The sequence below is a fragment of the Chiloscyllium plagiosum genome, unplaced genomic scaffold, assembly GCF_037043375.1.
Source record: "Chiloscyllium plagiosum isolate Xiang-an unplaced genomic scaffold, Cpla_swu_hap1 HiC_scaffold_2, whole genome shotgun sequence".
Taxonomy (NCBI): Eukaryota; Metazoa; Chordata; class Chondrichthyes; order Orectolobiformes; family Hemiscylliidae; genus Chiloscyllium; species Chiloscyllium plagiosum.
In genome coordinates, this window is record NW_028270140.1 from 88,035,351 (window position 1) to 88,058,402 (window position 23,052).

The 23,052-nt window shown below is 40.6% G+C and overlaps 1 protein-coding gene across 2 annotated transcripts in view; it reads right to left on the minus strand.

The window, feature by feature from the left end:
- Positions 1–4,024: 4,024 nt before the first annotated feature.
- The window catches only part of commd10 (COMM domain containing 10), a 91,087-nt gene continuing 72,059 nt past the window's right edge, over positions 4,025–23,052 (minus strand). Inside the window, exons 6-7 of one of the 2 annotated variants that reach the window (XM_043711296.1) lie at positions 12,861–12,920; positions 4,025–4,653 (exon numbers count right to left, since the gene is read on the minus strand). In XM_043711296.1, the coding sequence (XP_043567231.1) occupies positions 4,615–4,653; positions 12,861–12,920 (99 nt within the window). In that variant the 3' untranslated portion in view covers positions 4,025–4,614. Of the gene's footprint in view, positions 4,654–12,860; positions 12,921–20,871; positions 21,280–23,052 lie in introns of those variants that run through there. The other variant, XM_087998415.1, reaches the window with a different exon arrangement.

Sequence of the window (23,052 nt, forward strand, 5' to 3'; positions counted from 1 at the left end):
GCAGTCAGAGTGTCTTGACTGATGGCTAGAGGAAGATAAATCCATCCAAAACTTGACACTAGCTAAGCACTATAACATGAAGGCAGACAAGATGTTGAGAGAAGTGGAGGAGAGAGGAACTTAAATGAGTGCGCATGAGAAAATTTATGGTTGAGGTCATGGAGGAGAAGTATGTAGATAAAGAGGAAGCCAAAGATCGGTTAATGAAGATCATCAAAATGGTTGTGCAAGGGAGGCAAAGGGAGTTATAATGAGGAATTGATTAAATACTTGTATTTATAAGAACAACTGCTTTTCTACTGTTATCTCCTGGGATAAGATGATGAAGGTGAATACTGCCATTTGGTATGGAATGTTTTTGAAATAGCTACTGATTGTATCTCTAAAATAGACATTAACTATGCATTTTACGTACTTCAGACCAAAATAGTTGTCCTTTTAGTTCAATAGGAAGGGTAGATAGTATATTGGGTGGATAAATATGTTGCTTTCTATCTGTTCCTGGGATTATTAGTAATTAAATTATCTTTAATAAAAGAACAAAGGCTGGACTGAGTTTATGTAACTAATCAAAAGAAGGAGCTGATCAGTAGCAGAAATTTACAATAATGTTAATACACTGACCATCCTCATGCTAGTGTTTCACCAGTTGGCCTACATGAAAAAATAAATGTGTAGAGAATAAAAGTCATTGTTCTGGATATGTACAACATCTAAATAAGTCTCTTTCCAGCTCTTTTAGGAACAATAAATCATCACAGAGTTATAATAAACCTGTTCTTTTCCTGCTGTCAAACAGCAAGCTACTGAATACCTAGAGAGTTCGACTGTGATAACATCATTTTTCTGTTTTTTAAAAACATATTTATAATATCACTCATCAGAATTACACAAGAGCTGCCTGGCCATTATAGAATCCTTGATTCTGTTCATGTTACTAAATTGCAATGTTGATAATATTACAGATAAAGACATACATTCACATCTTATTACAAGGGAATCAATTGTACAGCCCAGTTTTGCACAGTCTCAGGTTGTTAAACAGAGAAAATTCTCCCAAGGTGAAGGAACTGAAGATGTATTACGGTACAACTCTGAAAACCTAAGTAATTGTTTACTGGGTAATTTGAAAATATTCTCACTAATTTAAAGTTAAGGCTCTAAAACAATTAGGAATCCGTATTAGAAAATGTAATAGTAGCAATTTATAAATAAAAGGCACAGAAATCTTCCCTCCTGATGAGTTTCAATGTTTTGCATTGTCATCATACATTGTAAAATCAATATCTTCTGATAAGCATTAACAGGACTAATTTAGGCAATAATATTGTTTGCATTGTTTCTCCTTTCCGCTCTGAGCAAGTTAATTCAGTAATTATCCCTTGTACTTCTGACTTGCTCTCCCCTTTCACACTCTCATTTCATAATCACTGGGAGAATCAATGCCACACAATAGTTCAACCTTTCTGTCAGAAGATAGGACTTGGACGGTTTAAAAAAAAAATCAACTCCCCTAATTGCTCACTAAATATATTGGAGTCATGGAGACCAAGCAGATCTCTGTTCAACTCCAAAGGACGATAAATACCCTTGGTATTAGTGCACCAACTCACTGCCTAGAGCCTCTTTCTTGGTTCCTATTCTAGTAGTCACCTCTTGGTGGTCTCCTCCGCCACTCAGGAGATTTCTGCTTCCTATTACTTTTTATGTTTTCTTGCTTTTCTCACCCTCCAAGGCTTTCCCAGATCTCCAGGATTCTCTCTCACCTGCATCCAATACTTTTTGGACCACACGTGCAACCAGCATTTCACCATCCTGGCAACACCCCTGGGTTCTGTTTGCTCCACTAATTGTAGGGCCCAAACCAATTCTTGACTCCTGGTTTTCACTCCAGGTCTGTGAACCCCAATAACCTCGATTGCTAGACCCTTTAAATGTTGAAGGGGAATACTGGATGAAGCACTTGTTGCACTTTGCACATGCATCACGGCTCTCAGCTTGCTGGGGACTGAAGTTCTCAGCCTCCACCCAAACGCAAGGTAGTTTAGTTTTACAACATGTTACAAATAGGAACTTGCTGGAGACTGTCGTAATGCATGACACACCACAAAAAGACTGACTTCTTCTCTGCCTCTCAGGAGATTGAAATTTTTGCTTCCTGCCTAATTAGGCCACATTGCATGCTACATTTCTTGCCCTTGTAGACTTCATAAAATCATTCTCTATCCCACCACCCCCTCCAACAGAGTGCGGTAAATAGGAACTGTTCTGTAAGCAGTTTCCTCTAAAGCTGAAGTGATTCCTGGACTCCAGGGGGTCTTTAAGACTGTAGACGTCAATCCATCTGTGATCAGATTTTGATTCCTTCCATGTGTGTCAATTTACTGGCATGCTATTTTGTTGGTAAATTCTAAATGAAAAACATTTTCTGTAATGATGAAACTTTTTTTTTGTTTCCAAGACCATAGGATGGATTTTGAGGCTGGGAATGAAGGAAGGAGGGCTGCAGTAACACAGCTGACTGGTGTGGCAATTCCCTAGCTCCATCTAACATGTGGTAGCCACTTAAACTAACAAAGCATCAGTTAAGGCAAATTAAAGGAGTTCCTAGAAGTTGTTTGGGCCAGTTTACCTGCTAGTGGAAGTAACTATTTGGTGGTAGATTGGAGGTCCAGCACTCCAGGAAGGCTCAGGACTCCTGTCTATTTATAAAGTCATACAGCACAGAAACAGACCTTTTGGTCTAACTAATGCGCACCCCAAGCAGACATCCCAATCTGGCATATTCCAATTTACTAGCATTTGACTCATATCCCTCTAAATCTTTCCTGTTCATATACCCATCCAGATGTCTTTTTCAAACTAGTAATTCATCATCTGGCAGTTCTTTCTGACAAAGATTCCCCTCAGGTCCTTTTTAAAATCTTTCCCTTTCCACCTTAGACTGATGCTTTGGACTCCCCCAGCCTAGGAAAAGGTCCTTCGCTGATGTGGCAGCAGCTCCAGACTACCATGTAGAAGGGCTTCCCCAGATACCCATAGTAGTGACCCAGCAAAAAATACCGGTTTATTTTAGAGAAGGTGGAGGCAGGGCAAAGCTGTCATCCCTTTCCTACCCTGCCATGGCAGCTTCTTGCTGTTTCCAAGCAAAAGGCCTCCCTGGTATCTTTAACTGAGTCGAGAATCCCTTCTTGCTGTCCCTGCTCGTTAATTGGCTGCCCGAAGGAAATGTCATATTGGCCAAGATGTTTTCCAGAGTGCAGACTTTTAATCCCCATATGACCCTGCGTACAGGATTCACATAAAATATCCTTCCTTGTCTTTTAAAAGCTGGACTTCACAGCACTCTGGGAACCAAGCATATTAGACAGGAGTTGCCACATGGAAAAATTTGAAAATCGTTGATGACTAGATACCTTTACACAATGCTGCTGAAACAAAAAATGAAATTAATCCCTACTAACAGTCTGCATTACGATGAACAAAAATACATGAAACAATCTTTTAAAATATTACCTCTAGTATAGTGAAGTATGTAATCTTACGCTGTTTAGAAAATCAATAAAAGATTATGAAGAAAATAGTTGAAGATCCAATAAGAACACATTATAAATAGCATAGACACTGTTCTTTACACCACATAGAATGAAGTGAAGAATTATTAACACTACTCATATAAAAGGTCATCTAAGAGACAGTTGGCCATTGTAATTGCATGACCACGTGTGTGTACATGTGTAAGACAATAACTTACTTCATGCTGATAGGAATTTGATATAGATTATATCATGTCATGACATGCTAAAACATCTACAGCGCAAATCATCAATTCTATATTTATTTCATCTTATGCAAGTAATGATTCATGACTTGGGTTTCAATCCCATTATACTTAGCCTGAAAGGTCACTACCATTGACAATCTACTAACAGTTATCCAGGTATCTTAATTCAGCAGACAATATAAACCATGGTGACTCAACATATACATATTCCAGCCATTACTTAATCAAAAACATCACAAATTATGGGAACAAAAAATTAGCTTTATTAAGTGTAGCTTCGTAGAAAGGTTTGCTACTTTAATGTTATGGAATTAGTTAATAATAGATTTATATACAATGTTATCACAAAAGCTTAATTAACTGCAATACTTAAAAGAGGACATTGAATGTTAAGACCATCTATCTTCTGGTCTTCACAAGACAATGAAAATGAAAACCCTTATTGCTGCTCAAACCCTTCTAAAGCTGTGTCAGAATTTTATTTTCAAACAGCATTCAATCTTGCCCAATCTTCCGATAAATAAATCCAAACATCACATGTTGAGAATATTAGAATTTCTTAACTGACATTGATAACCCTGAATTAATACAAGACAGTATTTAGGCAGCTGATACTCCACTCGTGTGCTATTGAATTTTATGTAACAATTTGTCAAATTCCAGATTCACTGGTTTGCAAAGATCTCCAAAAGTAGTACTTTATAGCTATGCTGTGATATTTAATAGAAACTATTCATTTTATTTCTCCAGCATAGAGTGTTATGAAAATTCTTCAGTTATTCAACCTACAGTTGACAAGTACATATTTGCAAGACTATTTGTTCACTCAGTCACGTGAGAGAGTCCAGTTGTGCTTGTATAGTTTCCAACTGTAGAAAATGAAAAAGAAATAATTGTTAGTGTATAATAGCTAATGTCTATGCTTTTGAATGTTCCTACAACTGTTGTTTAACACCAAGAATGCAGAAAGCCAATGGTTTTTGTTCAGTTTTTTTCCCAAGGTCAACCCCTAACAATACAACAGAATTTGAACCTGCATGATAAATCCACCTTACCTCTCAGATAGATGTCTATAAAGCATACACCCAGACTGAATACACACTTGTATATAATACTTGCTGCTAACACAATTAAATTTAAAAGTACCATTAGACACCAAAAAGTGTAAAGGATAACTTGCTGATTAGAAAATGAGTGGCAATGAACCCTCATTAAAATAGTCAATTTTCCTTAAATTTTAGGGTGAGGAGTGGAAGTTACAGTCTTTGAGACTGGGGTTAATTTTCTTTTGTGTGGAAAAGGAATATTAGAGACCACTGCCCTTAAATTGGTTAATGGTGCCACTACACTGCTGAAGCTTGGAACAAAGTTCTAATAGAATCTGTTGAGTCCTAAGAATTGAAGCACCTCTTTCCGAGGTTGGTTGTGGAAATGTCTTGATGGCCTTCATCTTTACATTCTGTGGGGTCAACCTTCCGTGACCGACATTATGCCCCAAGAACATCACCTATGCTTTCATGAATTCAGTTTTGTTTATTACCGGATTTACTTCTCATAGTCATTCAAAGAGCTCTGCCAACTGTACATGTGATCTTTCCAGGACTTACGAAAGATCACTATATCGTCCAAATAGACTGCACAGTTTGTTAACCCAGCCACAACTCTGCTCATGAGTCTTTGGAATGTGGTGGGGGCATTCTTCATTCCAAATGGCATCACTTTAAATTGATATAGCCCATTTGGGGTCACAACTGCAGAAATTTCTTTCGCCGTCTCTGATAAAGGTACCTGCCAGTAACCACCAAGCAAGTCCAACTTGGTGATGTAACTGGCTACTCAGACTTTCTCAATACATTCCCCAATCTTGGAATTGGATAGGAGTCTGATTTTGTAACGGCGTTGATGTTCTGATAAGCCACTCAAAATCGTTGAGTCCCACCTGGTTTGGGAAACTAAGACGATCGGTGAATTCCACTCGGTCTGGCTCAGTTCGATGAAATCCTCATCAAATATGGCCTCCACTTTCTTCTGGACCTGTCTGGCTTTGAGTAGATTAAGCCGATAGGGGTGTTGTTTTATCAGAGCAGTCTTCCCTACATCTACTTTGTGCACAATAGCATTAGTCATCCCCATCTGATTCTTATGTATGCCCTTATACTGCACTAACAAATCTTTTAACTCCATTCTATGCTCCTGAGGCAGATAGTTCACTAAACTAACCCCTTAAGAACTTTTTCATTTTTAAATCTGTTTTGAGGCACCTCAAAATCCACATCATCTGGATTTGATTCCCCTCTCTGCAAGACAGTAACTAACACCTGTTTATCCATTTCTCTCTCTCTCCGGTATAATATGGTTTCAAAATGTTCACATGACATACAGATAATCCTTTTTACCCCTATCTGGCATCTTTACTAGATGTCAAAAAGTTGTGTGCACAGGTCCACTATTTGGAGACCTACCCCACAAAGGCAACAGCAGTCTTGCTGTTGGTGTCCAGTCTGGCTGCCCCAGAGGGGGTGGTTGCGTTCAGGATAGAGCGCCAGTTTGCAGTGTTGGACGGGGTTGGGGGGGCGGTTTAGGACAGGGTTGAGGGGCAGACGGGGGTGCTGCGTTGGAGGGGCGGATAGGGGATGTGTGTTGGATGGGGTGGGGGTGGTGTTGGATGGGGTGGGTGCTCATGTGCGGAATGCTTCTGCCTAGTCTCCTGAATGGGGAGCAGACTTAACAGAAAACTCCGAGCCCAGAGGAAAGGCATTGAATCAATTAACCGAATAATTAATTATCCAAACAAAATAGTGCCCGCCCATCTCTTTCGGATAATCGAGGTTCCTCTGTATTTGTTTATATCACTACCTTCTCTTTTAATCTCCATCCTGTTAACTTGACTTTGCTGACTAAGTTACAACTTAAAGTTCAGATTCTCTCTTTTTGATTTGGAGGTGCTGGTGTTGGAATGGGGCGAACAAAGTTAAAACTCACAACACCAGGTTATGGTCCAACAGGTTTATTTGGAAGCACTAGTTTTCAGACTGCTGCTCCTTCATTAGATGGTTGTGGAGTCTAAAAGTATGGTCTTTTTCTTTCCTTCTAAACTTTCTTGGCAAATTTGAGAACTATATTCAAATCCCAGAACCTCTTTAGCAATTTTAAGAGCCATTTCTCTCGCTTTTAATTTAATAAAACCAGAAGCCACTGAAATTAAATAATTGTCTCACGTACATTTTATTTAAAGATCTAGGACACTAACCTGCAAGTGTTTAAGTCTACTGGGCTTTTTCTATTTAAATCCATCCAAACCTCAGAGTGGATTTATCTAAACCTGTTCAAAACACAAATCCAAAACCCTAACTGTTCAAATCCTGGCAACAAATCCCCAAACTGGAATGACATGGGATAAACCCCTCTGTTAATTTAAACCAGCAACAAAAAAAAAATCACTCCGTGCTGTAATCTATTAAAATTAGAGGCAAATCACTACCCAAAAGTAACTAAAGTAAAAATTAATACTTTTATTTTTAATTTGCTGGCTACGTAGAACAGTTGATCTTCCGTAATTACACTGACACCACTCCCCACCTCTTCCTCCGCTACATTGATGACTGCATAGGCGCCACATCGTACTCCTGCAAAGAGGTTGAGCAATTCATCAACTTCACCAACACATTACACCCTGACCTTAAATTTACCTGGACCATCTCTGACACCTCCCTCCCCTTCCTGGACCTCTCCATCTCCATTGATGACGACCGACTTGACACTGACATTTTTTACAAACCCACCGACTCCCACAGCTACCTCGATTATACCTCGTCCCACCCTACCTCTTGCAAAAAATGCCATCCCGTATTCCCAATTCCTCCGCCTCCGCCGTATCTGCTCCCAGGAGGACCAGTTCCACCACAGAACACACCAGATGGCCTTCTTCTTTAGAGACCGCAATTTCCCTTCCCACGTGGTTAAAGATGCCCTCCAACGCATCTCGTCCACATCCCGCACCTCCGCCCTCAGACCCCACCCCTCCAACCGTAACAAGGACAGAACGCCCCTGGTGCTCACCTTCCACCCCACCAACCTTCGCATAAACCAAATCATCCGCCGATATTTCCGCCACCTCCAAAAAGACCCCTCCACCAGGGATATATTTCCCTCCCCACCCCTTTCCGCCTTCTGCAAAGACCGTTCCCTCCGTGACTACCTGGTCAGGTCCACGCCTCCCTACAACCCACTCTCCCATCCTGGCACCTTCCCCTGCCACCGCAGGAATTGTAAAGCCTGCGCCCACACCACCTCCTTCACCTCTATCCAAGGCCCTAAAGGAGCCTTCCACATCCAAAGTTTTACCTGCACATCCACTAATATCATGTATTGTATCCGTTGCTCCCGATGCAGTCTCCTCTACATTGGGGAGACGGGGCGCCTCCTAGCAGAGCGCTTTAGGGAACATCTCCGGGACACCCGCACCAATCGACCACACCGCCCCATGGCCCAACATTTCAACTCCCCCTCCCACTCTGCCGAGGACATGGAGGTCCCCTGGGCCTCCTTCACCGCCACTCCCTCACCAGACGTCTGGAGGAAGAGCGCCTCATCTTCCGCCTCGGAACACTTCAACCCCAGGGCATCAATGTGGACTTCAACAGTTTCCTCATTTTCCCTTCCCCCACCTCACCCTTGTTCCAAACTTCCAGTTCAGCACTGTCCCCATGACTTGTCTGGACTTGTCCTACCTGCCTATCTCCTTTTCCACCTATCCACTCCACCCTCTCCTCCCTGACCTATCACCTTCATCCCCTCCCCCACTCACCTACTGTACTCTATGCTACTTTCTCCCCACCCCCACCCTCCTCTCGCTTATCACTCCACGCTTCAGGCTCACTGCCTTTATTCCTGATGAAGGGCTTTTGCCCGAAACGTCGATTTCGAAGCTCCTTGGATGCTGCCTGAACTGCTGTGCTCTTCCAGCACCACTAATCCAGAATCTGGCTTCCAGCATCTGCAGTCATTGTTTTTACCCAATTTTATTTTTAAGTCTGACAGAATATCTACTAACAGCTATTTACAACTCTTTCCTCTTAAACCTATCTTTTACCTTCCCCTCTATAGTACTGGTCAAATTTTTAAAAAAAATCCCAATTACAATTTACAGAAAAATAATAATTTCAAAAGCAGTCAGCTTTGCAGAGTTTCCTCTGTAGATTCTCTCTCAAGGTCAGTTTTGATGTTTTTTCTGTGCAAACTCCTTCTCCAGACAGGTACCTTTCAGAGAGCTCTTACTAGCAGCCTACATCTGTTGGTCTTTTGACAGCTCTCTTTGCCACTCTGGCTAACTGTTCAAAATGTCTGATATTCATACCCCAAAACATTGAATTGTTTCATTGGTTTTCATATTATCAAAATACTAAATTCAAACTTGATTGGAGTTTGGTATCTTGGGGCATAATTTAAACTGATTGGCTGAATGTGAATTTGTTTTTGTCTCATGGCAACCCAGCTACTGCAGCTGTTTCAACCAAACCTTACACTGTTATCTTGTTCCAGACTCTGCTTCTCTAAGGCCTTGCTAGCTTTTCAATGCTCTTAAAATTACAGTACCCCTACATCTTCATAACAGATCAGAAAAGTAGCCAGTTCATAGTGACTCATGCTCTATTTGTCTTTCAGAGTTGCTTTACTTGAATAGCGTATGATGAACTCAATATCATGGCTTGATATCCTGATTAGAGAAAAAGAAACTGCAGATGCTGGAATCCCAGGTAGACAGGAGGTGGGAAGAACTTAGCAGCTTCAGGAGGTAGAGAAGTCAACCTTTCAGATGTAACCCTTCTTTCTGAATGGGGATGAATATAAGGGGGGATACAGATAAAGGGGGCAGAGGCAGCAGGATGGTGAGTTAGGGATAGGTGAACACAGGTAGAGGGTAGGACCTGGATGGTCAATGGGAGGAATGAATCTGGTTGGTAGCTGGAAGGAAGGGTCAATCAGAGGAATGGATGGAAGGGCAAGGGGCTGGGTAGGGAGTTCAGGAATAGTAAGGGAGGTTACTTGAAATTGGAGAACTCAACGTGGAGCCATCTGAGCTGTAGGCTGCACAGGCAGAAGATGAGGTTTTGTTCCTCCAATTTGCAGTGTGGTTCATTGTGGCAATGGAAGTGACCAAGGATGGTCATGTCGGAAAGGGAGTGGTTGGGGGAATTGAAACAGGCGATGACTGGGAGGTCAGGGCGACCCCTGCAGACCTGGATGAAATGTGCAGAGTATGTTTGGTCTCCCTGATGTAGAGTAGACCACATCAGGACCACCAGATACAGCAGACTAGATTGAAGGTGAGGTAGCTGTCTCAGGCTAAAGGACTGCTTGGGGCCCTGGATAGAGGTGAGGTGGGTGGTATGCCAGTGGCTTCTGTATCTTTTACAGGTTGCAAGGTAAGTTACCTGGGCATTCAGGGAGGTTGGTCGGGAGAGTGGCACGAACCAAGGATTGGTGAAGGGAACAGTGGGGTGGGGACGGAAAGATGTTCTGATTTGATAGCACTAGTCTAAGTCAGAAGGTATTGGATTCAAATCCCATTCCATGACACGTGAACAAAGAAAATGTCTGGTTCTTGAGCATAATAGAGGCAGTGTTACAGTTCTGAGACACTAAATTAAGGACCAGACTGCCGTCGCAGAAGGGTGTAAAAGATTCCATTGCACGATTTTGAAGAGGAGTAAGGAAGTTATCGCAATGTCCAGATCTATATTTAATTTTCAATCAGCATCAAAAGCTTAGATTATCATCACACTGTAAAGCTTGCAGTGTTTCATCCATTGTTTTATGTTCTACAATGCTGCAATAATTATACTGAAGGGTCTCTTTGGATGCAATTACGGAAGTTGCTACATGAATAAAGTCCTCCTTTCTTCACTCGCTAGGTATCAAATACTGAAGTATGCATTTGCTGACAACATCACTTAAAATTGCAGATGAGCATTTAAAAGGCAGCCTGGGAAGAAGTGTATGGGGGGGGTGGGGGTGTGTGTGACAGAGAAAGAGAGGAGTTCCCCCCAACTCACCCCGGCATTCTCAACCCTCTAACCCATTCTCTCCCCAGTCCTCCCCTTGCCATCACCAGCCTTTGTCCACTGTCTCCTCGCCTCTCTCCATGACTATTCTCTCTTCACTCACTGTCATCATACCCCCCACTGCACTATCCTTTCCTCTTCCCCAACACGCCCATCCTCCATGCTCTCCTTCCCCACTACCTTTTGTGCTCTCTTCGCACCCCCCCCCATACTGTTCTCTCCTTCCCCCTATCTGCAACCTTTCTGCTCTCCTTCCCCACTGTCCTTTGTGCTCTCTCCACCCCCCCAGCATACTGTCCTCTCCTCTCCCCACCATCCACCACCCTCTGTGCTCTCTTTTCCCTCATTGTCCTTTGTGTTCTCTTCGCACCCCCCACAATGTCCTGTTCCCTCACCTCATCCCCACTATCCTCTCCTCTCCCCCTCACCTGCCATTCTCCGTGCTCTCCTTCCCAACGCTATCCTTCGTGCTTTCTTTGCACATCCCCATACTGTCCTCTCCTCTCCCCCAATCACTGTCCTCGTTCCTCACCATTGAATTCAATTTCAAAAAAATGTGCCTCTTCTCAGCACATGTGCAGTGTGGCCTTTGTGCCTGATGCCATATGTAGATTTTATGGAATGATATTTTGGGTGAATTGTGCACATATGCCTTTCCAGATTAGCGAGTATGCACAGATTCCCACGGTTGCGGGTGTCAGCAGACACTGATAATACTTATTTGAAGGGCTTGTGACTGGCTGCTGAAGCTAAGATACATTGTTGCATTCGGTAGCATGTGGCCATAACCATGTCATTATAGGGAACACCACATCTGAATTTCTCTTCTCAATGTATTTTCCAACCTCTAACTTAGGAGCAGAGTAGAATGAGACTTGATCTTCCTTCTTCACACTTGATCTCGTGTTGCATCTTGAAAAGTGACACTTTAAAAAGTAAATCTGAAACAGTAACTCCAAAGGCTTCCCCATTCACTTAATTAGATTACCCTGTTATTAAGTTATGCATATCAGGAAGTATCAATTTCAATCTTTAGTTTTCACTCAGTTACTTGATCTCTATTTTAGTGATGGCACTACACTTAGCTTTGGCACCTTTGAATTGAGAGAAGATCAGCCAAGGTTCTAGCTCCTGATCACCAGCAACGTTAAGGTGTTATATACAAGTTGTGGGCAGCACGGTGGCACAGTGGTTAGCACTGCTGCCTCACAGCACCAGAGACCCGGGTTCAATTCCCACCTCAGGCGACTGACTGTGTGGAGTTTGCACGTTCTCCCTGTGTCGGCATGGGTTTCCTCCGGGTGCTCCGGTTTCCTCCCACAGTCCAAAGATGTGCAGGTCAGGTGAATTGGCCATGCTAAATTGCCTGTAGTGTTAGGTAAGGGGTAAATGTAGGGGTATGGGTGGGTTGCGCTTCGGCGGGGCGGTGTGGACTTGTTGGGCCGAAGGGCCTGTTTCCACACTAAGTAATCTAATCTAAAAAAAAGATGTACAATGCAAACAGGATAAAAGGTCAACTGCTAAACCCCTACCAATCAGGTAGTCTGCTGCTAAGGGCTCAACTTAAATGATGACCGCTTAGCTGAAGTGCCTCTAGTACTGTTGAATTGCAGGTCAACAAGCCTCCATCCTAATGAGAGGAAAGGTTGAGAATTACAGCTAAAATGGATTCACACTCACCAGAAGACCACTTGTGTAGTAGGAGCTGATATCAAGTGATTAGGAACATTATCAGGCAAGCACCCCTAACTCAGAGTGGTAGTAGCCTTTTTAACAACTCTAAAACTAGGGTCCAACATTAAGTACTCAACATTTCTCCAGATAAATGAGCTCACTTATAAGTGAGCAACAAAGGCTCTTTAAGACAGCTGTCACACTTAAACTAAGTTGAATGTTCAAAGTGGCAAAAACATTTCCCAAAAAATTACCAAAAGCATAAATAGTCAGCATGTTTGTAAAGTCATGAAAAATAGACTGTTAATTTGCTGACTTATTGCAGAGAACCTACTCACCTTGTTGTAAAATTCTAGAAGTTCTCCATGGTTAAATTCCACTAAAATCTTTTCTGTGTTCTGTATTCAAAACAAAACGTTTATTTCATTAGTCACAAAAAATGATATTCAGCTTGATTTATTACAAACATAATAAATTATGTTGTCCAAATACACACATCAATTATGAGATGCATGGATTTGCACCTGACACCAATTGGTTGCAATACATCTCTTACATAGCAGAGATGAATGCACTGCAGCATTCAAACACTACTTTCCAGTTTCAATTCAATCCTACAGTTACTGGACACATTTGCAGCTGCTATAACAGCTTGAAAATTTAAGTTATTCATTAATTATGAACACCTCCCTGAACATCAAGTACCCTTAAGCAGCAGAGAGAGAAATTATGTTTCAGGTTGACTGGTGGCCCTTTGACAGTACTCAATTCTGAAATGACTGAAATGGTCATCAACCTAAAATTTTACTGCTTTCTCTCTTCACAGATCCTGCCTGAACTGGTGAGCGTTTGCAGTATGTTTGGCTTTGTTTTAGATTTCTAGTATTTTGTTTCTCCATTAGGACTTTAAGTATCCCCTTATCTAGTCACTGCTACATTCTGAAATTATTCAGATAGCTACATTTCAAAGTAGTAACTCAAGAATTTTAGAAAATGTCAAAAACAGAATTCAATGTAATAAAATGAACATTAATAAATCTGTGGCAATTTACATAACCAACATGAATGGAGACTCAATAATATTTATTGTTTGGAGATCTTAGAGAAGAGTTGTAACTTAAGTTTTGGATCAGGTTGTAAATTTGCTCGCTGAGCTGTGGGTTTGTTCTCAGATGTTTCGTCACCATGCTAGGTAACATCAGTGAGCCTCTGGTGAAACACTGGTGTCATTCTGCTTACAGTTCATGTGTCTTGGTTTGTTGTGGTGGGTGATATCATTCCCAGTTCTGTTTCTGAGAGGTTGGTAAAATAGGGTCTAAATCTATTGGTTTATAATGGAGTTCTGATTTGAATGCCAGGTCTTGAGGAATTCCTACGAGTGTTTCTGTTTGGCCTGTCCTAGGATGGATGTTTCGTCCCAGTCGAACGGGTGTCCTTCTTTGTTTCTGTGTACGAATACCAGTGATTGTCGGTCATGTCTTTGTGGCTACCTACCTGCTGGTTTCTTGAACGAACGAGATATTCAAAGTACCCTGCAAGGACTGCACCAAACAATACATCGGACAAACCTGTAAGAAACTAGCTACCAAAAGCCATGACCAACAATCACTGGTATTCATACACAGAGACAGAGGGACACCAGTTCAACTGGGACAATACATCCATCCTGGGACAAGTCAAACAGAGACATGCACGGGAATTCCTAGAGGCCTGGCATTCAAACCAGAACTCCATTAACAAACATATCGAATTAGACTCCATTTACCAACCTCTTATTAACAGAACCGGAAATGATATCACCCACAACAGACCAAGACCCATAAATAGCAAGCAGGACAATACACCAACAGTTCACCGGAAGCTCACTAATGATGTTACCTAGCATGATGACAAAACATCAGAGAACAAACCCACCAGCTCAGCGAGCAAACCGACAATCTAATATTTATTACATCAATTAAGCAATCAGCATTTTCCCCACTGCAACCATATTCAGGAAATTTATTAATTTTTGCAGAGGTCTTTAAAATTTGAAGTCAGTGCAGCAATTGTAATGAACAACAGAGTGGTTAAATCTAATTCTTAGAAATGGGTCTTCAAGTTAAGGCAGCACTCAATTACAAATACTAATGAAACTCCAAAAATGCTGAAAATTGTTTATCGGAAAACTAAACCAGCTCAAATTTATTAACAATGTAGCTTTTTTGCATATAATATTTAAATTATTGCACTTCTTTTTCAGGTCTCAATTGAGAAATCTAGGTTTTAGATAGCAATCAAAGGAATGCAGATGAAATTTCGCATCACACAACAACTGTTGGCACAGCTGAGTGACTGTTTTGGCTCCATCATTATCAATGCAAACAAAATAGATAATGTTACCAAAAAGATATTTCTATTCACTATGCAATGATTTCTCCAACATCCTACTACTGTACACACAGATGGAAAACAGAGTTCAACAAGACTAAATATGAGTGTACATTTTTATTGCCATGTTCAGAGTGAAGTTCAGTTTTCTATAGCTTTAAAAAAAACTTTACCTAAAGCACCTGGGCAAATCAGAATGTATGAAGTATTGATTTAAAATGCAAAACGCATTGGAAAATAACAAAGAACACTTCTCAGAAAAAAATTCATTAGCATAACCAGTCAATTAAGCAAATTACCCTTCAAATGCACAATAATTTAACAGTGATTGAGTGCCATTAAGATACACAAACATGAATATTAACCACACAAATATCTCGAATGAATGTCAACACTACATCATTGATGCAATATCAAATGACTGTTATTTCTATAGTTGGCTTTGCTGGCTAGATATAAAAACATCGGAACATCGAAAATAGAAGCAGGAGTAGGCCATTCGGTCCTTTAAGCCTGCTTCATCATTTGTTATGATCATGGTTGATCACCCAACTCAATAGACTGTTTCAGCTTTCTCCCCATATCCTTTGATTCTGTTAACCCCAAGACATATCAAACTCCTTCTTGAAAACAACTCATGTGAGACTAACCTACCTTTTTATGTAGAAGTTTTGTTGAGATCCTCCTCTCTGCCTGCTGATTTTTAAGGGCAATTTCCAGCTCTTAGCAATGACGGAACCAGGAGAAACTGAGGACTGCAGATTTCTGAAGAGTCAGAGTCAAAAGGTGTGGCACTGGAAAAAGCGCAGCAGGTCAGACAGCAGAGGAGCAGCAGAGTCGATATTTCAGGCATAAACCTTTCATCAGGAATGAGGTGGAAGGGAGCTAAGGGATATATACGAGGGTCAGGGTGGGGGTAAGGTAGGTGGGGAATAATAGGTGGATACAGGTAGGAGGTGATTGCAATAAGTTGGTGGGGAGGGTGGAGCAGATAGGTAAGAAAGATGGATAGGTAGGTCAGGTCAGGTGGGCAGTGCCAGGTTGGAGGTTTGAATCAGGAATGAAGTGGGGGGAGGGGAGATTTGGAAACTGGTGAAGGCAATGATGATGTCATGAGGTTTTCGGGTTGCGGCGGAAGATAACGTGTGAGGGGAAGTTGAAGTGGTTGGCCACAGGGCGGTGGGGTTTTTTTGGTGTGTGCAGACCACAGATGTTCCCTGAACCACTCCGTGGGTTGGCGCTTGATATCCCTGCAACTCACCCAAGGACATGCAAATCCTGTGTGGCCTCTACTTCTAAATCAAAGCCACCCACCAACTGGAGGAAGAACACATCATCTTCTGCCTTAGGACTCTACACCCACACAGCAACATTGACTTCACCAGTTTCCAAATTTCCCCATCCCCGACTTCATCCCAGATCTGACCCTCCAACTCGGCAATGCCCTCTTGACCTGATCCATCTCTCCATCTTACTTCCCACCTAACTGCTCCACCTTCCCAACTGACCTTTCATATTTACCTCTCACCTGCCTGCCTCCCAGACCCACCTGTACCCCACTATTTATCTCTTAGAGCCCTTCCCCCTCCACATTCCTGATTAAGGGCTTATATCCAAAATGTTGACTCTCCTGCTCCTTGGATGCTGCCTGACTTGCTGTGCTTTTTCCACTGACAAGTGATGGAACTAGTCCACAGACAGTACCATAATTCTATTTCTTCCTGACTAAATGTCAGTACTATGTTTTGGCTGCGTTTCCCCATCCAGTTGAGCAAAGAAACAATTTCTAACGTGATTCAGTCAATTACCACTTGGAGTTGCTGATTATATACAAATTAGTTCATTACCTTTATTATTTGAGCCGAAATCTGGAACATTAAAGAACACACCTTAAGTTCCTTTTACCTTTGGTGTGTCAGGACAGAAAGTTGTAGTACCCATAGAATGGCAACCTAAATACTGTCATATCAAAAGCAGGTAATGCATCAACGAGTGCCCAAGGATGGTCCTGACATGAGAAAATAGAGTAGTTCACAAACAGCATTGCCTCAATCATGCTTGAGGAGGAAGAAAAAAATAAGGACATGAAATTGTAACTAGGAAATCAACAGTGAGACAGAGGGGTCAGGGAGCCCCCCCCGCCATAAAATATAATTTTGACACCTAAACAATCAACTGGCTTTTAAACTTAAAGAAAATTACATTTGCATTTTTAACAGAACAAATGAATCATAACTTTCCTAATTATCTAAAGAGGAGCTTCCTTACATTCATTCATCACTTTTTCACAGAGTCACATTCTCCTATTGCAATGGAAAGATCAAACACTCACTTGATTGTTAGTGTGAATACCTACTTGGATTTGCTATCGCTCATTACAGATTTAAAAGAATTCTAATCTTCCACAAAGTGTATCAATGTCAGGTGAGACTCAAGAAAGATGTAACCACATCACTTGCCCCCAATGTAAGTTCCAGATAAGTAGCTGAAGAAAACAAATTTGGTTTTACAAAGCTGGTATATGCATTAATTCTATTAGAAATGTTCCTGTGCTTAACCATTACCTGCTCAATGTTACCATCTAAGAAATTTGCAAAGCACTATAGTCAAGCAACACTATAGTTGGGTTCTAATGTTAGAAGTATATTCAGACTCAAATTGTTGTTCTGCCCATATATGTTTGATAAGCTCCACTTAGATATACATCAATTGTATTAAACTTGAATTTGTAAAAACAGCCTCACACGCTGATTGATTAATCGTGTTTTTACTGATATACTCTAAGTTTCTGACCAAAATCCAATAAATACAAAACTCCTCTGCTCATTACAAATCCTTCTGTGATTTTTTCTTCTCACTCCTGCCCCTACAACCTTCTCCAATCTCATGTGTGCTTCATTCTTGGATTTTCGTTTTCTAAGGATATACCACTATCATATACTCACCATTGGTGACAGAATCAGTCTCAACTGTATTAGCTCAATATCTCCTAGAACTTTTTACCCCTCTACTCTGCCCCATTAAGAAGACTTTAAAAGGTAAAGCAAAGCACATCTATTTCACCAAGCCTTGATCAACTGGAACACAACATGGTCTTTTCTACATCTGGATTAGAATTTTGTTGACCACCACAATACTGGACATTACAAAAAATGTCTCAACAGTCCCATAATCTTTCCATTCATCTTTTAATTCCTAACTTCACACAGTCTTCCAAGCTTTTCAAACTGCATCCCATTGTCTCTATCAGTTTGACCACCTTGCTCTATTCCACTTGTATAAATTTCTCTTCATCTGGGTGCCTTTTACTTTGTCTCTCTCTCATGCGTCAATGTATGGCTTTTTCATTTCTTTCACCAGGTCTTTCACACATTTGTTTACTGTTGCAAGTTGTCACCAGCCTTCACTGAGTCAAGCAGTAATGAGTCTGAAACTGGGCATTGCAAAGAACTGTTTTTTAAAAAAAATGTGGGGCACTGAATTATCAGATTTCAATTTGTCGCTTTCAATGGGCCCTTTCCTGATTCCACAATAGAGCACTCAAATTATACTTCCAAGTACAAACAGAACTTCCTTTCCTGTTCCTTCTTATACAAGAATTTTTAAAAATGTTTTTGATGCAAAGGATCAACTTGGAAAGCAAAGCTAAACCCCTGTCACTCAGTCTTCCTTTCTCATTTGTAAACCAGATTCTTAAACCGGTCTCTCCCACTCCTTTCACATTTACCTACAAGAATAAGTGAGAGGAGCTCATAGACTGTTATTTAGATTGGGACAATATGATCAGCTGCCTGTGGAACTTTCCTCCCCCATCCTCAAATTTCCTCCGATCCCTTTGGTCTTAGAAAACTAGGTTTTTTCCCCCAACTCTTCTTTCCAGAATAATCTTTTCCATGAGACCCGCCTCTTGCTTTGTTAATTTTATTCTCACTAAGTGGCCACTGATTTTCCTCTCCCATGTTCCACACTAGCTGACATTGTTGATGGCTCTTTCTTCAGATGTCAACCCCCTCTTTATATTTGCTGTCATCACCACTTACCTCAAACACCAAACCATTTGACATTTCCCTTTTACTTCATTCATTCATGGGAACTAATAATCATATTCAAGGTCAGCATTTGTTTCCATCCCTAACTGTCCTTGAAAAGGTGGTGCTGAACTGTTTTCTTAAACCTTTACAGCCCATGTGGCACAGGCATGTTCAAATAACAAGAGGAAGGGAGCTCCAGAATTTTGATCTAAATGACAGCAACAGAATGGTAGGGTAGTTCCAACTTGAGATGCTGTGCAACCTTGGAAGAGGATCTTGTAGGTGGTGCTGCTCCCTTGCCTTTAGTAGCGGAGGCTACATGCCCTTGCAAACTATCACCCTAACCTCCAGTTGCCACTTCCTCTCAAATTTCTTCGACTATGCTACCACTCTCAAATCCATTCTAAATTATACTTGAAGTTGGTGTTTGGATAAATCCCTCCAATCAAGTTTCTATCCTTACTACAGGACTTAAACAGCTTGTATCAGTCACTTTCCTTTCAATTCCTTCTCAACTGTCTGTAGTTTTCTGACATGGTTGAAATAATCACCCTCCTCCAACATCTTGCTGAATGCCAGTTGATTCCATTCTTACTTCTTTAAAAATAGCCAGTATCACTTTCAATGGCTGCTCTTCTCACTCCTTTTATCTCTGGTAGGACCCATCTCTCTCTCATTTACATTTTAGCACCTTGACAAAAAAAAATTCAAAAACAGAGCATTACGTTTACTTGTCCAACATAGAGCACTACGTGAGCAGATATTTTCTCCAATTAAACATGGGGCAAGCTATTTTCTTCAGTTCCTCTTCCAAACAGTTTTTTTTTGGTTCTCTGTCCTTTTCTGGTAAACTGTCAATGGCTATTTTAAATGCTGATGTCATATTTGAGCCAGAAATGAGCTTCTGACTACCTGTCTGCACCATCACAAAAAAACATCTATTTCTATCTAAGCTATTCTGAAATCAGAAGAGCCTTAACACATCTGCTGCTGAAACTCATGTTTTTGGTAACTCTAGATTTGACTATTCCATTGCATTGCTGATTGCTCTCCCACATTCTACCCTCTCATTATAGACCACTTGAGATCATCCAAATGGTTGTTGCCTGCACCCTTACTTGCAGATCATTTTATTCACCTTTCACACCTACGTTCGCTGACTTAGAGTGGTGACCAGTCAAACAACACATTCATATCAAACCACTCATCTTGGTTTCAAATTCATCCGTAACTTCACCCCTCCTCTGCTCTTCAAATTGCTCGCAACCCAAAAACCCTGAGATAGGTGCGTTCATCTAATTTAAGTCTGTTCACCAATCCCACTTTAATTATTGTATCACTACTGATCAAGCCTTCAGCTGCATAAGCCCCTAGTGCTGGACGTCCTTCCTTAAACCTCTCTTTTTTTTCTTTAAGGCGCAACTTAAAACCCAACTCTTTAACCAGGTTTTTGGCCATCTGCCTTCTTATAACTTAAGTTTAATTTTGCTTTATAATATTCCTGTGAAGCACCTTGGGAAGTTTTAATTCACTAAATAAAGATATAAATATCAACTGTTAAAAAGCATTCGAATTTACACTGTCTCTGGTTGTGAAAATTGTTTCTTTTGCAAAAGTAGTTGCAAAATTCTAATCTAAAGCAGTTAAATAATGCCTATGGAACTTCTGGGACAAGTATGAGATTCTGATTTATATTGTTTTAAAGAAATGCTTGAAACACTAGCAAATGTTGTTAAATTGGTTTTTGGAAAAAAATAGTTATGTGAACAGAATGAAAGAATCACTAATAGCGATTATAGTCATGATTCTGTAAAAAAAAACTACAAAGCAATGCTTTACAACTTTAGAGATTTTAGATGTGATTGTCATGCCTCAAGCCATCAAAACTTCAAAGTGCCAGAGACCAAATGCTAATAAATCTATAATCACTAGTTAACATCATTCTTTTATTAAAATAAATCTGCCATTTTATGGAGCAAATATAGAGTTGATGATTGCTACAGAATGCTGCTTTTGGGCAATCAAACATTAGCAGTTTAGGTGGATTTGTTCTGACAGCATGCTTGACTTGTTACTTTGGTGGTTCAAACCAATGAGTAGTAATATCTAAATTTGTATTATACTGTACAGGAGGAAAAATGATGGTAAAACTGGGAGCAATTACAATTAAGAAATGGTATATGCAGTAGGAGTAACAAAGCAGTAACTGAAAAACATTTACACCAGTTTAGAACTGGAACCATTAGGGAATTTAGGTATGCACAATTGTTATAATACTTCCAATAAAAAAAATACAGCAGTGCTGGAAATCTGAAACAAACAGAATGCTGGAAAACTTCTGCAGATCTGGCAGCATCTGTGGAGAGACAAACCGAGGTAACATTTTGAGTCCATTATGACTTTCATTAGAGGTCAATTGTCATCCATGACTACATATTGTGTAACAAAGGAAGGAATAATTGCCACTTTAGTTGTGCATAGACCCTTAAGGAAGGGTGACCACAATAAGATACAATTCTTCATTACGATAAAGAGTGATGTAGTTGTTTCTGAGACGAAGGTCCTGAATTTAAATGACGAAGGTTATAATGGTATGAGATGCCAGCTGGCTATGATAAAATGGAGGACAGTTAAAGTAGACAAGCAACGGCAAACATTTAAAGAGCTCATGGATAAAACTGCAAAAGTTATTCAATCTAATCTAGCACAAAAAGGAAATGGGAAAGGTAGTCAGACCATAGCTAACAAGATAGATTTTAATGCTATCCCTAATTTAAGGAAGACGCATACATTTTGGCCAAAAATAAAACAGACCTGAGGATTGGGGACAGTTTAATTTCCAGCAAAGGGAGACAAAAAGATGGATAAGAGGCGCAGAGAGCGTTTCAGGGGTAATTGAAAGAGGAAGTTTGTAGGGAACATACAAATCAATAGTAAAAGTCGATAGGTATGTGAAGAAAGAAAGAGATTAAAGACAAAACATAGGTTCCCTACAGGGAAACGTACAATGGGGAATAAAGAAGCCAATCAAATACATGCATTCACAAAGGAAGACACAAACATCACCACAAAAGTATGGGAGCACTTACGGTCTAATGGGAAGGAGGAATTGAAAGCTATTAGAACCAACAGGGAAACTAATGGAATTATAGACAGATAAATCACCAGGGCCCGATAACCTTCATCGCAGAATACTTAAGAAAGTGGCCCTAGAAGTAATAGATGATCTAGTTCCTATGCATTGGTGGGTAGCCAATCTAATCCCTACTATTGAAGAAGAGAGGCAGACATATAACAATTAATCATAGACTGGTTAATGTGACATCAGTGGTGGGAAATGTACAGTCCATTATAAAGAAATGTAATAGCAGAGCACATGGAAGTTAGTGACAGGATCAGAGAGTCAGTGTGGATGTAAGAGGAAGTTATGCTTTACAAATCGGCTGGAATTCTTTGAAGATGTAACCAGTAGAGTGGATAAGGGGGAGCCAGTAGACGTGATTTACTTGGATTTGCAGAAGGCTTTCAATAAGGTCCCACATAAGAGATTAACATGCAAAATTAAAGCACATACACTTCGATATTGTGTACTGAAATGGACTGAGAACTGGTTGGCATAAAGGAAGCAAAGATTAGGAAAAAACATCTCTTTTTCTGAGTACCAGGCAGTGACTAATGGGGTACTGAAGGGATCAGTGCTTGGACACAAATTACTTACAATACAGGATGTCCTTCATTTATGAACCCTCGAATTTACATACCTAACCCCATACAGGTGTGTAATTTTAAAAAATTGATGTACAAATGTTTCCTATACTTAAGAGTATCTATTTGTGTTGCCCTGCCTGGTGTTCCAACTTGCATACAAATTGACTTATGAATGGACTCAGGGAGGGAACCTGTTCACAACCTGGGACTGCCTGTATGTATTAATAATTTAGAGAAGGAAAACGTGTGTCTCCAATATCTCAACATCTGCAGATGTAATTCTGGGTGGGATGCTATGCTGTAAAAAGGATATACAGAAGATTCAGTGGAATTTGAACAAGTTCGGTGGGCAAATGCCGCTAGATGCAATATAATGATGATAAATGTGCAGTTATCCACTTTGAGGTTGGGAAAGGGGGAA